The sequence below is a fragment of the Radiomyces spectabilis genome (genome assembly GCF_025331425.1).
Source record: "Radiomyces spectabilis strain NRRL 2753 chromosome Unknown BYT42scaffold_4, whole genome shotgun sequence".
Taxonomy (NCBI): Eukaryota; Fungi; Mucoromycota; class Mucoromycetes; order Mucorales; family Radiomycetaceae; genus Radiomyces; species Radiomyces spectabilis.
Window position 1 is genome coordinate 404173 of NW_026251929.1, and position 15481 is coordinate 419653.

The following is a 15481-nucleotide window of genomic DNA, read 5'->3' on the forward strand; positions in this document are numbered from 1 at the left end:
GACATTCTTGTTACTGCATGCACCTGCAGTAAAACCGAAAAATGATCTTTGATGATCCTGAAATGATTGGAATGTCTCTAGATCAATTTTTTCTTCTGTGAGTCCGTTGACTGGAAGATGGCTTACGATAAGAACTCATGAATTGACGGCATATCAACCGTGATCTGGAACCTATTTTGATTCACAGCATGAAATAGAAATTCATTTTTCGGTGCTGAATGCCGAAAATTGTGCGTCACGCGGTCTGTTCGTTGTAATGACCAACCCGATACATTCTGAGTTAATTTAGCGTCTCGATAGTTGGCATAGAAACGGTATGTTGCATCATGTTTGGATAGGTTATCAAGAAAGATATGAAATGTGATGCTTTAAAGGGATGTTTCCAAGGAAAAGCATGAAAAATTATGAAGAAGTGACAATAAATTGATCGTCACTTTAAAAAATCTCGGTGGCGAGCTATGATTCCATTTTCTAGGCATTCAGGGTTTTTCTACTCCGCAAACGACCCCCACAATATCTGAACGTGCATTAGAGCAAAAAAAAGGAAACAAAGTAATGAATGCTTTATGAATTGTCTGATATAGGCTTTTTTACATACAAATGCATGGATGATAGGAAGAACAACAAGATCGAAAGGAAAAAGGGAAAGAGGAAACCCAAGCCGGGGAAATACATTATCCATTTTTGCATGGAAACAAAAGGACCCAAAAAAGAAAAATCTTTTTATAGAAATAAGTAAAACCGTTTGACGTCGTTGGGAAGGATGCTTTTCAGTTGCTTGTTATCCTGGGCACTATGTTATCGGCGTCGCTGACCCGTTCTTCTAGCATTTCGACCACTTGATAGCCTAGCTGGGTATCCTGGAGACCACCTTCCAGACCTTCTGCCGGCTGGGCAATGTCGCTTACCGATGGTAACAGTGAAGCGGAAACTGAATGGATAAACAGCCCGAGAATGACGATGTTTGCTGTGACAATGTGCATTATTTTTCCGGGGATTTGCTGCAATAAAAAAAAAATTAAAACACGGCTGTTTTATTATGGTTGAATGGTTTCTTTAGGTTGTTGAATTTTTTTTGACTTTTTTTTTCTGGGCGTTAATTCAAACCGCTGGTTTTATATTTCCTCAGATCCGAACGGTTTGGTGGTGTCAAAAAGAGAAAAAAGGGGGTTTTGCGTATTTTCCCATCATATTATCACTCGTTCTCTCTCTTTTTTTTGGGCCCCCTTTATTGCATTTTCCATATGATAAGGAAAATATGACGACACCCACTTGCGCCCAAGAAACCGAGTTTGTCGCTCTTTTGAAAGAAATCACCAAATTACAGTGGGTGCGCGAATCATTACCTTCTCATGCCCACCATTATGAAGGGCTCAAACAACGTTACAAAAGAGAACAGCACTTCAAATCGCTGTTAGATAATCAGCTGTAAGCTCATTACTATCCACCGTATTTCCAAAAACAGTATTATTCATTTTCGCGCCAGCGAGGAATATCGTAGCAAACAAGATCAGTCGGGCGTGTTTCGCGGCAAACGATTAAGTCTCGGACGATCATCACCGCCCGAGAGCTCCTTTGTCGATATCATAGAACCACTCAAGCGCCACGAAGCAGCGATCGCCGAGCTCGAGACGCAACTAGAATCAGCTGAACACATGGTAACCATCGATCCCAAAATGAAAAAAAAAAACGACGATTGGACAGAACAATTGCCAGAGTATTCACAAATGAGTTTACTTGTCTATCCATCCTAGTTACAAGATCTTTTGATTCACAAACAAAAGCTGGACGATCTTTGCGAACATTTACACACTTTGTACGATGAGGTATGTGGGACAGGGTGGGACAAAAAAATCCAATTCGACCCAATCTAAGGTAGAAAGCTCAGGTGGTACCCAGTGCAGCCTACACTAGTTCCACCCACACGGAACAAAGTTTACGAACCGAAGTGCATGACCTGGCCGAAGCGATACCACAGGTAGCAAACGATTATTTTAAAGCAACGGAGTTTTGCATGAATATCTAACGGACGACGGGTGTGGGAATCAACAGATCGAACATCAAATTGATACCATCACTCAAGCACAGAAAAAATTGTATGATGCAAGGGAATTGATGGAAAAAGCCATGAAAACTTTACCAGGTGCCGCTGCTTTTTTGGATCGCCAAGCAATTGCTTCTGAGAGCAACGGTTCACTATTCAGTAAATCGGGATCACTAGGAACCATCTTAAATTCTGGTTTATCCGTTAAAGGTATATCCAACATCAAGAGAGTGAATCAATCATTTTATTTTATTTTTCCGGCTGATCATCAGAGAACTATTCTAGACGCGGATCGTCTTGCGCAGCAAGCTTATCAGTTACAGGAGGATGCATCTAAGGAATGTGACTATGTGCCATTAATACCCACTACATCCATTGACAAAGGTGAGTGAGAATCTCTAATCACGATAGAATTTTTTTATTTTTCGTTTTCTCCTCCTTTCTCTTCTCATTTTTGATTCCTTTTTCTTTTCTTCTATTGATGAAAATGACGAATGATGATTTATGATGATCCTTTTTTTTTGATTAGATGAAAACGTGACGAATATTCTGACTTCATATCGAGGTTACCGGTTAAAGTTGGAATCATTACTGCGAACGCAAATCAATCCTCGGTTAAACAAATTGCAAAGCCAACTGGCGATGACTCGATATCATCACGCACAAAAGACGATCGAATGGATTGATCAGCAAATCATGATCCTGCAAAACGTGCTAAGGGAGAATGGCTTTCTCAAACATGTTTCACTGGAACGAGAAATCTCCATTCTACGCATGGGATCCAATGCTGCCCTGGTAGCAGTTGCTGCAGAGACCAGTGGACGGATTACCATCGACGACGCACTGGAAGTGGATCCAGCCACTGCCAATGGACTGGAAGCTGAAAATGGGGCGTTGCCTCAATACAGTGCGAATGGAGATTCGGGATCTTCTGATTTAACCAACGCTACTTTGCCAATGTATATATCCTCTGAAGCACAGCAAGACCGACCTCCCGCATACACCGACTAGACCTTCGGATACACAAGCTTCCCTTTTTGTAGTATTTATAAGATTTTATTTCATTTTTTCATTTTCTGCTTTCTGTGAACCCGATCGTGGAATAAAATGGGGGCCAGATAGAATCCCCGATAACGTCATGCTCATTTCGCCCAAGAGCTAAAACATCGGAATTGTCTCTTTTATCTCGAGGACTTTTTTTCTCTTTTCAATTTTTATCTACAGACCACGGTCTCTCTGTTATCACTTGACATTATCGTCTATTGATTATGGCGACGACCCGGATAGGCAGGACCTTGCTTATGGTCTTGGCACCACTATCAATTATGTTCACTATGCTTTTGGTTGCACAACAAAACGGATACATGTCACGAACACAAAATAGGCCATTGCCCAAACCCATGAGCTTCAATGGCACACGAGAAAACGCAGCGTTTGTGGTGCTCGTACGAAATAGCGAACTCAATGGATTGCGAGAGACAATGCAACAACTTGAAGATCGGTTCAATCGCAAATACAATTACCCTTGGATCTTCCTCAATGACGAACCCTTTGAGGACAAGTTCAAGGAGTGGACAGACGGGCTCGCGTCAGGTCAAGTCTATTATGGGCAATTGAACCATACGATGTGGGGTTATCCAGACTGGATTGATCAGGAGAAAGCGAGGGAAAGTCGTGCAGCCATGGAGGCCAACGGTGTCATTTATGGCGGTAGTGAATCCTACCGTCACATGTGTCGGTACGGTTATCTTTATCTTACTTCTTGGTTCCATCTCAAGCTCATTCGTTTCTTTTTACAGATTCCAAAGTGGATTTTTCTTCCGTCATCCTCTGCTGGATGGATTGGATTATTATTGGTAATTGGGTGTATATGAGGATTCTTGGCAATTTGGCTCATCCATGTTGTGTCGTCTTTTTTGTTTGTTTGTGTATTTCCAATTAGGCGCGTTGAGCCCCATGTGAAATTTTCTTGTGATATCGATTATGATCCTTTCAAACTTATGCGTGAGCGTGATCTTAAATACGGTAAAAATGTCTTTTTTTCATTTCAACGTCGCGTAGGTCATCATGTATCATAACACCGATTGGTATTCGTAGGTTGGACGATTTCAATCAAGGAATACGAATCTACCATTCCCACGCTCTGGAACACCGTCAAGAATTTCATGAAGGAACATCCGGAACATATTGTTCCAAAGAATGATCCTGAGAGCCTATTACCATGGATAAGCAATGACGGAGGCGACACCTATAATTTGTGTCACTTTTGGAGCAACTTTGAAATTGGATCGCTGGCCTTCCTTCGGTCCAAGGCGTACTTGGATTTCTTCAATTACCTCGATCAAACAGGTGGATTTTTCTATGAACGGTAGGTTCATTTTAATTTTATATTGCACGGAATGAAGGTCGTGACAACAACACGCGAAAAAACACTCGTACTAAAAATATCGGACTACAGATGGGGAGATGCACCTGTGCACAGTATTGCGGCGGCGCTTATGCTGCGAAAGTCCGAAGTTCACTGGTTTTACGATGTCGGCTACTTCCATAATCCATACTATCAATGTCCGCGCGAGCCTGCTTGGGTGGCAGCCGAGAAATGCTCTTGCGATCCCGAAGGCAGTTTTGGTACGTGCTTATGTCACTTATTGATTGGCGGAGATCTGTGATGCCCATATTTTACTTACTTTTTTCTTCTTGCAGATACCCATTGGTATAGTTGTACACCACAGTTTCTCGAAGTGACGCATTCGAAACCCACCGATTATCTCATCACGCAAAGATAATAACGAAATAAGAGCTTTATTTTACCATTTGTAACTGGATCGGTTTCCTCGTTGAATGTTTGTAAGCAATGTGGCATGGTTTTACGAAAAAGGGCAAAAGGCTGCTTATCAAATAACCTGTGCTCGTTTCACAATGGGCATTCTTCTGAACGCGGGCCAACGGAACGGATCATCCCGATTTCGCGCAACGAGACACAAACAAGGGTCCAACAATGCGAGATATCCTGGCTGATTGGCTCAATTTTGAAAAAACATCGAATCGTGTGGGTCATTGAAAGCCTGTGATTGGCCAGAATATCCTCACACGCCAGAGCACCCATCCTAATTTTCATTACTAATGAGAGATCAAGGAAGGAATATAAGAGCTTGATTTAATTGAGTATTATTGGTAATTGTTTTATGTAGCTAATACAAGTTCGATGAGTTGACTAAGTGTCTATTTGCAAAAGTCATGGAAAAACTTACAAGAGTGGATAAACGGGTAAAAAGAGAGGATGCCCCTGAAGTGTTTGGAAGGGACTTCATAATGGCACGTGCAACGGCTTTTATGTTGGCAGATTAAAGGTGCGGTCTCAATTGCTGGCTAGTTTGTCTCGCACGAGAATTTCAGGGGTTGGTTTCGAATAGTGACAGGTGCCATTTTCCGGCGCAAGGAATACCAATAACGCAGTGGAGCCGTGGCAACTTGTTTCCGAGGTTAAACGACTCATAAAGAGGACATTCACAAAGCAGCGAGCTCAAACGTTTTGTTTCGATTGACTGCATACCAAAATTCCTTATCCTGCTGAGAGCGGCACGGATTTGACCAAGGCAATGCTAGATTGGATCATTCGATAAATATCACATTGTCGTCACCGAACAGGAGAAGCTATTCCAAGACATGTTTTGCTTTGCTCTGCTTCGGCATTGACTTCATAAGCTTGTTATGACGAAGACATAATGTCGTTCAACTCAGTATATCTGTGTTGGCGCGCAAATTTCGAAATCGCACCAGAATTAAGGAAGCTTTCAATATTGAATCAGTTTAGAGGCTAATACTCAGTTGATGGGAAGGATCACTTGTCCAGAGAGGCGGTGACTTATTTCTCTGTTATTTCACAGGTTTGGGAAGCTTCCGTCTGTAAGCCGTTTCAATCATTCTGAGAGATTCAAAAGTGAGTGTCAAAGACAGGGACGCGATGTCTCCAACAATTTCTCTTTTTAACTGCCAGAGAAGTGTTCAGTTGATAAGAAACAATGAGAAAAGAACAAAAGAAGCTGTGGTTCATTACAAGGCTCTGAAAAAGCATCTGAAGCCTGCTACGGGGCGATTGTTGGTCGATTTCTTTTTGCCAAAAATCAACGCTTTATGAAAATGGCTGTAGCCCGACAGCTCGTGATTGGCCAGAACACTCTCCACGGAAAAGAAAGGCCGCCATTGATTGTCCCCACTGCAGAATGTTTGGACAGAATTTTCCCGTTCGAGCCGTTTGCCTCCTCATCTTTTTCCACACAGAATTCCCAGTTCATCGTGATATTATAAAACTCTTTCTCTGTTTATGTTACCACAGAATAGGCAAAGAAGAGACTGTGAGTTTTGGTAAATTTCGAGTATTAAAATTTCGCCAAGTCGCGTCCTTCCTTCCTATTGACTAATGTATGACTAACTATCTACTTCAATATTCGGCCATATGATCCAATGTCCCCGCGAATTGCTGGACTGACAGCGGAAAAAGTGCTCTTGCGAAACCGATGTATTGTACCTACCTCGCTTACTGATTGTGCCGTCTGGGACGGAGATATTTTCAGTCTTCATTGTTACCCTGCGTTTTATTTTTATTTTTTTATGTTAAACGAATATCCAATTGATGCAGCTGTTACATCTGTTCTTGCAGATAAGCTCAAAGTTCACCGATTATCTCATCATGCAAATATGGCTGGCTATATGTTTTATCTCCTGTAATTGGAGTTTTTTCCTCTTCGTTTTGTTGTTTTCAAGGGACGCGACTCCAATTGCGAAAAAAAAAGCCACTTATCAGATAAGCTTCGAGGTGATTTCCACATGGGCACGGTCTAATCGCGGGCGAACGGAGCGATCATTCGATTTTCTCGTAACGCGGTGCAAAGCAAGGGTCCAACTGGGTGCGATAGGAACTTTTGGGCCATGTGATTGGCTAAATTTTGAGAGGGATGTTGATCGGCGTTGTTTCGCGCCAGTTGAAGAACAGCATAATCGACTAGTCCACACAGTCTACTTGCGTTTGTTTGAGGTCGTTGATTTCTATTTTGGATACAGCGAATCATAACAATTCCAGAAAAAAAATAAGATGATACTTTTTAAAGGGAAAGAACGTCCACAGAAATTCCTTCTTTTTTTCCTCATCTCCTCTTTTTTACAACAAGACTCCTTCAATGACTGTGTTTGACGCAAACAGTGAATTGGAAGCCAAAACCATGCGGCTATCCATTGCTAACCGTATTGAAGCGGAAGCGGAAGCACCTGAAGAAGAAGTCATTCTCAAGGAAAATCCACGCCGTTTCTGCTTATTCCCTATCAAATATCACGAGGTAAACAATATAAAGCCTCTCCATTTTGGTTCCCACGGCATTCGTCTCATCCTCCTCTTTTTGTCTAGATTTGGGAATTCTACAAAAAACATGAAGCGTCCTTCTGGACAGCCGAGGAGATCGACTTGTCCAAGGATCAGGTCGATTGGGACACCAAACTGACTGCGGATGAACGGTTCTTCGTTTCCCGCGTGCTGGCTTTCTTTGCTACTTCGGACGGCATCGTGAATGAGAATCTAGTGCAGAACTTTTGTGATGAAGTCAAAATCGGGGAAGCCAAATGCTTCTATGGTTTCCAGATCATGATGGAGAACATTCACTCTGAAACATATTCACTGCTTATCGACACATATATTAAAGATCCGGAGGAAAAAGAACGGTTGTTCAACGCCATTGAAACAAGTAAGTCCCTTTTTTGATTTCTTTTTGATGTCAACCATGGTAACTTATCGGTCGTTTTTTAGTTCCTGTCATTAAAAAGAAGGCAGCTTGGGCCTTCAAATGGATTAACCGTGATCAACCGTTTGCCGTTAGACTGTGTGCTTTTGCCGTCATTGAAGGCATCTTTTTCTCCGGTTCCTTTGCGGCTCTCTTCTGGTTGAAGAAGCGAGGCCTTATGCCTGGCCTTACCTTTTCCAACGAACTGATCTGTCGTGACGAAGGTCTTCACACGGACTTTGGCTGTCTGTTGTTCCACCATTTGCGCCATCATCCTTCACACGAAACCGTAAAAACGATCGTTAGCAGTGCCGTGGCTTTGGAACAGGAATATCTGACTGATTCCTTACCTGTTGCTCTCATTGGTATGAACGCTTCGTTGATGTCGCAGTATATCGAATTTGTCGCCGATCGATTGCTCGTATCTCTCGGTTTCCCCAAACTTTACAACGCCACCAATCCATTTGATTTCATGGATCTCATTTCGCTTCAAGGCAAGACCAACTTCTTTGAAAAACGTGTATCGGATTATCAGCGGGCTGGTGTGATGAACAAGGATGCCTCTGGAAAGCAGTTCACACTCGATGCCGACTTTTAAATATAAAAAATGACTGATTGCAAATTTATATTCCAATATCTGTAACTGTACCGTAATCGAAAAATGATTTATCCCAGCATCTGTGATGTTCACGCTTATTTAAATAAAACCCCACCCTAATGTTATGCTAATAGACTTTATTGTGTCGCTGGTCAAAAGGTAATTTTTTGCACCTTCTAAAATTGGGATGCTCTCAAGATAGTAGGCAAGACGGATATTCTTTTACCGCCACACTACAGGCCTTTCGTTAACTCATTCACTTTGTTTGGTGACAATTTTTTACTGTTGCACTAAAATGGGTTTTTTGCTTTCAAAGTTTGCGTCTACAGCAGAAATCGCGGAAAGCAGACCGTGAACCGTGCATTAAATTTTTTTAATAGCTTTAAGCTTTTCTACGCGCATGCTGATTGGCTCACATTCCTTTATTTGGCAAACTATCTGGCTATGGTAATTTCGAACTTTATGACGATAGCCAGTGATACAGGACGCATGATGCTTTTCAGAATGGCACTGATTTTGGAAAAGGAAAAGCCTACTTCTTTTGGTGTCAGTCAACAATCCCGTTGACTTTTTTTTCCATAGAGTCTTTGTATAAAAGCCGATCTCACCACAATATCGCTTTCCCTCAACACACACCCCTTGCTACCCGTCTCTTTTTCACTGTGATGTGCTCATTGCTTTTGCCTACCGCACCATCGTTGTCTGTGGTTCGTAAATCGGAATGCCGTACTTTTATTGACCACAAGTCGGTTCACGTTGTACCACTTGGATGGCAGTCCAAGGCACCGTCTGATATCTTTATGCACATTGCTGATGGGCTTGCCATGCAGCAAGAAATCACCAATGTTTCGATTGACTGGTCACGGACACTGGAGCGCACAATTACCTTTTTGATCGATTCATGGGTGTTTCCCCGCGTCGACAAACGCTCCATCTCAATGCAGGATCATCGAGAAAAGTGCAAGGCCGGGCTCCCAGGAGCGGCGTATCAGCAACAGCCATTATGGACCAAAACAGAGGCGTACCAAAGAAGCAAGAGAGCCTATCCTGACAGCTTACGGATCAATTTGGCGGAGCGCGAGATGATGCGACATGCCAAAATCACTCGGCCACTCAAAAAGCGCACGGGGCTACCGAAACGAACGGATCAGTTTATGTGGGGTCGTCCGAGCACCCTGAGGAACGTTTCTCAGTAAACCATCCATGCAACCTCTTTGTTTATAATTTTGTCCTTACTTTTGTCCTTTCTTTGTATTTATTGTATCACTGTTTATCTTGCTTTTTTTTTGTTTGTTTTTCACGCCATCCACCGTGATGATATGTATTTTATTTTTTACCAAAATCTGAATAGAACCAATCACCATCGTTACATTAGGTGAATAGACCATCTTTGTGCTCACTAATGATATCATTGTTTACTGTCGGAAAGCCTAACATGGAGAAACAATAATTGGCAGAGGGCATATCCATGTGACAAATATTGCAACTCATGATGTTTGTTTGAATTTTTTCATCATTGACCATTGTCAACTAAATTTTCATGGAATAACATGATGCCATCCAAGGTCGCATAGGTACATTTATTATCGATAGGCCGTTGTCTGCTTTGGCCAAGCTTACTCTTTCTTTTGTACTGGGAGTTCTTTATCCGATTCCCGATACGGTGAAATGGCAATTTTTTATAGCTTGATCCATCACAGCATCCAGCATCATTTCAGTGATATAGGAACCAGTAAACCATTTTCAGTAGATGTGAGTACCACGCAATTTATTCCAGGGGTTGCCATGTAAATTGCATAGCTACAGTTTGACAGGGTAATTCAAGTGCACAGATGTGATTCAAAATTATCGTTTCCCAACAGGAACTATCACCGTGTGCAACAGAAGATTCGAAACATTTGGTGCACCCAAACTCTCATTGAAGCACCGCAAGAACACTCACTTTGCATGCATTTCTGCCGCCATTGAGAGCTCGGAACGGTTTGCCATGATGGGCTGAGCGAACTTGGAATGGAAATACGTAAATAGTTTTTCGGTGACCAAAAATCCCTGAGCAGTAGCAAGATATGTACCATCCCTTGCATGTCCCAGTGTTATTCAAGCACACCACCGTATGCTCCTCGAGAGATGGTGCAAACCGTAAATTTGCTTGTTACTGTTGGTTCCATAGGCGATTCTGTGAACGTACTTCCATTGTTGTACAATATTTTACAGGGCCAATGTATCATACATACTCTTTTGGGAAGCTCATCGCATCTATTCAGCAGTGGATGTTTTCATCTGCTTTTATGATATAAAGATATATCAGTCCTTGGTTATCGCACAAATACATTATACATTATCTATGCCACGAGTTGATTCGGTTACGCTTTACAGTAACAAGCTTAAGCAATAGTCGAAGCGGTCGGGTGAATAAAAGAAAAAAGGGACAATAATACTTTATGTGATGTGCTATTTTTTAATACATCTTTCCAGTAGTTAAGCTTCAAGGTTAATGGCGACAGTCGAAATTTAGTGGGTTCGGTTAGTTATCGTGAAGGGACTGCACAGACATTGCAGTAAAGTCACAAAGCCAGAAAAGAAAAACGTGGATGTTTATGAATGAAGATGATATTATTATTGTGCGAAATGAATGGTTAGATTTTTTGAATTTGCAAAATGTAGAAAGCGGTTGAGCGTGGAAAAAAAGATGGAAAATTTGTACAATAGGAACTTGAGAGTGATGGATGAGAAATATGACATGCAACACAAGAACAAAAAGCAAAAGGAGTCCTTGCACACCCAGATGGAATAATTATAATTAAATAAGTGAGGTCATCAGTTCAAGGAAGAAGCAAAAAGAAGGGGAGACCTGTATGTGGATCAAGGTGGATCAAGGAAGGTGAAGCAAACTGACGAGTTTCAGCTTAGGAAAAGCAATGCGTATCCAGCCCTTGGGAAAAGTCCATGATCAAGACGCGCTGGTCATGACTCGCACTATACATAATGGTGAGATCCAAAGTCCAATGTATGGTACATACGCACTATTCGTAATTACCTCACGATGCGATTTTTGTCAAAATGAACATCAAGAACCCAGCTGGAATGCCCGCTCTGGAAATTGAGTAAACATGCTCCCGTCCTACGACAGACTGAGATTAGATCATGCCTCATACAGACAACAAAAATGCCATTAATAACACTTACTTCATATCCCACACACGAATACTTTGATCATAACTGGCGCTCACGATCTTGTCCTTTTCAAAATGTAGTGTACGAACTAAGTCTGTGTGGCCTATAAAAAAACGAACAAGGAACAAAGTCAGTAACGACGCTGGAACTTAATTCATGCAGTTTATAAAATAAACTTGGAATCGATCACTTACCAAAGAAATTCATTAGACATTCACCGGTCTAATATACGAAAAAAAAATCTAATGAGGCTCTGATGCTCCCGTTGCCATTTTGCCTACAATGTATTGTTTGTTTACCTCTGCATCCCAGACTTTGATTGTTTGATCGTTGGATCCGCTGACGATACGTCGGCCATCGTACTGAACACATGCCAAACCACGCGTATGGCCAGCAAATTCGCGTATACAGGCGCCCGTGGTGACGTCCCACATTTTGATCAGCGCATCACCCGAGGCAGATACAATATTGTTTCCGCACAACTGCAAGGCATTGACTGGACCGTGATGACCGGTAATGGTACGCAACAGAGCGCCCGTGTTGAAATCCCATATCCGAATACTGGTATCCTTGGAACAGCTGATGATATAACGATGATCGAAACAAACATCAAGTACACCTGCAGTGTGACCCTAAGAAAAGAGACAGATAAGCATTGGTCGGAGGACGTATGTAATACAATGCAGCTTGGCCTGCAATAAGCTTACAGTCAATCGGCGGATAGGTTCGCCCGTACGCATATCCCAGACAATGATGGTGGTGTCGGAGGATCCGGAAATCATGAAATCGTCCTTGTATTTCAAGCACAGCACACTTCCATCGTGACCTTGCAATGTACGCACACACTGGTAGGTGGCCATATCCCAAAATTTGATGGTTCGATCGCGGCTGCCGGTAATAATTTTTTCCGCATCAAATTGTAGACAATAGACACTGTCAATGTGGCCAATCAGATAGTGGGTAACGACTTTGCCCTGTATCCAACGTCGTTCAAGTTGATAGCGCTGTTTGTATAAGTGATACCAGTCGATCTGCTGAGCCAAGGCAACTTCAGGGGATAAATTAACGGACCATTGCATCTCCCACATGCGGTGTTTCCAGATATCATTGGCTCGATACAGACTGAACCATGTTCTAGACACAGACGACACAGCAATCAGTGATTGCATGTCCAAAAAGGAAAGAATGTGTGTGGCGAGTTCAAAAGGCAGGCAAGAAAGAAAATCTGAGAAAATATATTAAAAAAATCATGTTAGTTTTTTACTGTGATCTTCATCAGCGCGTATGATCTGTATATGAAGGATAAAGTATTAGTAGATCATACCAATCTTTTTTCCCAGTTCAAAAGGTTTGGGTGTGCGGAAGAGAAACCGGTGGTTGGAGTGAAAAGCATAAGGCATAGTGGAGCGTCCGAGGGATGCCACGGTGGTGCGTTTCTTGAATCGTCTTGTGGCTGCCCTTACACTGAGAGAATGGCTGGTGAGAGGGCTGGTATGAGTGATCTTGGATCGGGAATCGGAGAGTGGTGATGGTGCATCGGTCATGGTAACCTCTCGAGAAAAAGGGAAAGCGACTGGAATAATCAGATGGTGAGGATCTTCTTGGTGGTTTGCCATATTGAGAAAAAGGGAAGTAGAGAGGTTAAATAGCAGAAATATGGCAAGCCTTTTTGGAGTGGGGAGACTGACAAAGGGGAGGGGGGGAGAAGATAAAAGGAGCAAACACGCAGGTCAAACAAGAGGAGATTTGGATTCGTTTTTTGCTTTAATAGTGCCGGCGGAGTTTTTATTCCCAAAAAGCATTCAAGTCCAATGTTGTTTTTCCTTTCTCTCAGGCCAAAGGGGTCGACCTTCTATGCTTTTTCTTGCTTTGTTGGACCAACACACCCACTGATGGTTGGTTCTATACTCTTGACATTCATAAAAAGACCCTTTACAGTTTTTAAAGTTTATACTTTAAAATTATAATGATCATGTTTCATACGATGGTTGTCATGCTTTTACGCGTGAATGGATTCCGCACTGACTTTATTTTCCTTTGCTGGTCCATGGGACGAGCATTACACATGAGGATATCAAAATAGGCAATGAAAATAATCTTCTTTGAATGTCATTCTTACTCTTTTACTCTCAAGAGTTGACAGTAAAGACGTTTACGTAGGTTATACAACGTTCTATATTAGGCGTTGTTTTGTTTTTTTGTGTCTAAATTGGCATGTATCAAAAACAGGGAGATCAAAACGAGATTTAGTGTCACATCAACCTGTGGCCATGGCTAATTATAATCACACACTTCACCCGCTCCAACGGCACAGCCGCACCCAGTTTTGATACCAGCCCCAAAGGATGATGCAATAAACCGTGTTGTCAGCAATCTTATTTTTTCACGCGTTACGACTTGCATGTACCGAGCCATCTGCAACACCTCTATCAGAGATCTATCCGTACAGAAATTTATCGCTTATGCCGAACATAAGCCTTGTGATTCAAAAGAAGAAAACTTGGTCAAAGCCATATCTATAGTATGCACGAGTTTCTGAGTTTTGTGGATTTTCATAAAGTAAAAAGTCGATGTGTGTTCCCTTCCGCTGTAAATTACAGAGTTCGCGATTGGTATTACAAAGTTACTTTGGCATTTCTCTTTTTTCAATGTGTACTTTGCATGTTTACTCTCGGCATTTATGGACCATTTGCAGCGTATAAGTACTTGTACTGCCCCACGGCATAAAAGCTGAATCAGCACAATTAACTATCTACCACAAATAAAAGAAGGCATTCACAGAAATTGCTATCAGAGCGCCATAAGGAACCTGATTGCTATTTTTTTCCAGTTCGAGCATAGGAATGGTAAATTTCTACTAGTTATGAATCGTGCATTGGGGACCAATTTTGCGCCATTATCTTTATTTGATAGACCCAGGTTTTACTTGCGCCTCCACATATAATTTATCCACAGGGATCCATGCATTCATGTTTTCAATACATCAGTGAAGGTACGCGTATGAGTCGACATCATTTCAGTGAAATGATGACTTTTTTTTTTCTTTTTTCTGGACGTAACGAACAGCTTTATCCATTGGATCGTTGCAAGCAAATGGATCGCCTTTATCGTAGTGTAACCATGTATCATGAAACCACAAAAACCCGTCATCCCAATTAATTCCAGCATCACTCTTTACATTGCTGGCGTTTTCTAATCACGGTGCTTCTGCATATTGGCAGTGCTACAAAATAAACAAAGCCCACTGACAATCTACTGTGCCTACCAGCGGTAATATCTCATTTGTTTACCCGTAACCCTTTTTTCCCTTCTTTGATTCTTTGATTTGTTTTGGAACTTGGTGCAGCTGTCATACGCGTTGTTATGAGTGGCTGGAGTTGAAAACGACAGATTTCCACGGGTGACAAGCAACACGAAATTGGTAGTTTGCATCATCAACTTTATTACAATCCTTTTTGGTTGATTTAAGCATTGCTTGGATCAGCATGACAGACAGATTCGTTACCATCATAAGTGATAGTTGCTGCAAAATATCCATGAAACCGGCCAAGCGAAAGAAAGATGGATATAGAAAAATAACAGCTCACTCTTCGCTATTGCCCAATGGGGTGGCGGAGCCGGGTCGAACAATTTTTTTATCCTCATTCCTGTTTTTTTTTCAGACCAAAATGTGGGAGCGACTGCCTATGAATTTCCCATATTTTGGGCTTCTTTTTCCCTACCACTTTTTTGTTTTTCGCCTCTTCCTTTTCCCCCACTCACTCTGTAAGTAGCGGAATTTTTTTTCTGTGTTATATACTTGGTATGGCAACCGGTAAAAAATAGTGGTCATCATCCCAACTTGACATGCAGCAGCATCTCCTCTTTGACCACCCACACTGCCTGCTATTCGTT

At 41.9% G+C, this 15481-nt stretch overlaps 6 protein-coding genes across 6 annotated transcripts; 5 read left to right on the forward strand and 1 right to left on the reverse strand.

Moving 5' to 3' along the window:
• Positions 1-1058: 1058 nt before the first annotated feature.
• BYT42DRAFT_562188 (uncharacterized protein) lies at positions 1059-3230 on the forward strand. Its single transcript, XM_051567442.1, has 7 exons — positions 1059-1428; positions 1487-1658; positions 1755-1826; positions 1889-1978; positions 2053-2254; positions 2330-2428; positions 2574-3230. Exons 1-7 carry the CDS (start codon positions 1259-1261, stop codon positions 3053-3055), a joined length of 1287 nt encoding a protein of 428 aa, XP_051425029.1. The 5' UTR covers positions 1059-1258; the 3' UTR covers positions 3056-3230.
• On the forward strand, positions 3231-5252 carry BYT42DRAFT_562192 (nucleotide-diphospho-sugar transferase). Its single transcript, XM_051567443.1, has 6 exons — positions 3231-3782; positions 3844-3900; positions 3987-4069; positions 4142-4412; positions 4503-4672; positions 4748-5252. The coding sequence occupies exons 1-6, from the start codon at positions 3313-3315 to the stop codon at positions 4828-4830; spliced, it is 1134 nt and encodes a 377-aa protein (XP_051425030.1). The 5' UTR covers positions 3231-3312; the 3' UTR covers positions 4831-5252.
• Positions 5253-6718: 1466 nt separating this feature from the next.
• BYT42DRAFT_562194 (uncharacterized protein) lies at positions 6719-7188 on the forward strand. The gene has a single exon (XM_051567444.1). The coding sequence runs from the start codon at positions 6735-6737 to the stop codon at positions 7113-7115; it is 381 nt and encodes a 126-aa protein (XP_051425031.1). The 5' UTR covers positions 6719-6734; the 3' UTR covers positions 7116-7188.
• Positions 7189-8552, forward strand: BYT42DRAFT_562195 (ribonucleoside-diphosphate reductase small chain). The gene is made up of 3 exons (XM_051567445.1): positions 7189-7377; positions 7446-7779; positions 7842-8552. Exons 1-3 carry the CDS (start codon positions 7222-7224, stop codon positions 8411-8413), a joined length of 1062 nt encoding a protein of 353 aa, XP_051425032.1. The 5' UTR covers positions 7189-7221; the 3' UTR covers positions 8414-8552.
• A 413-nt stretch (positions 8553-8965) lies between these two features.
• On the forward strand, positions 8966-9798 carry BYT42DRAFT_562197 (uncharacterized protein). Its single transcript, XM_051567446.1, has one exon. It carries the CDS (start codon positions 9079-9081, stop codon positions 9607-9609), a length of 531 nt encoding a protein of 176 aa, XP_051425033.1. The 5' UTR covers positions 8966-9078; the 3' UTR covers positions 9610-9798.
• A 1521-nt stretch (positions 9799-11319) lies between these two features.
• On the reverse strand, positions 11320-13131 carry BYT42DRAFT_612053 (WD40-repeat-containing domain protein; the record flags this gene model as incomplete). The annotated part of the gene is made up of 7 exons (XM_051571580.1): positions 11320-11389; positions 11451-11534; positions 11600-11690; positions 11782-11809; positions 11887-12219; positions 12295-12812; positions 12912-13131. 7 exons carry the CDS (start codon positions 13129-13131, stop codon positions 11320-11322), a joined length of 1344 nt encoding a protein of 447 aa, XP_051425034.1.
• Between the last annotated feature and the right edge of the window lie 2350 nt (positions 13132-15481).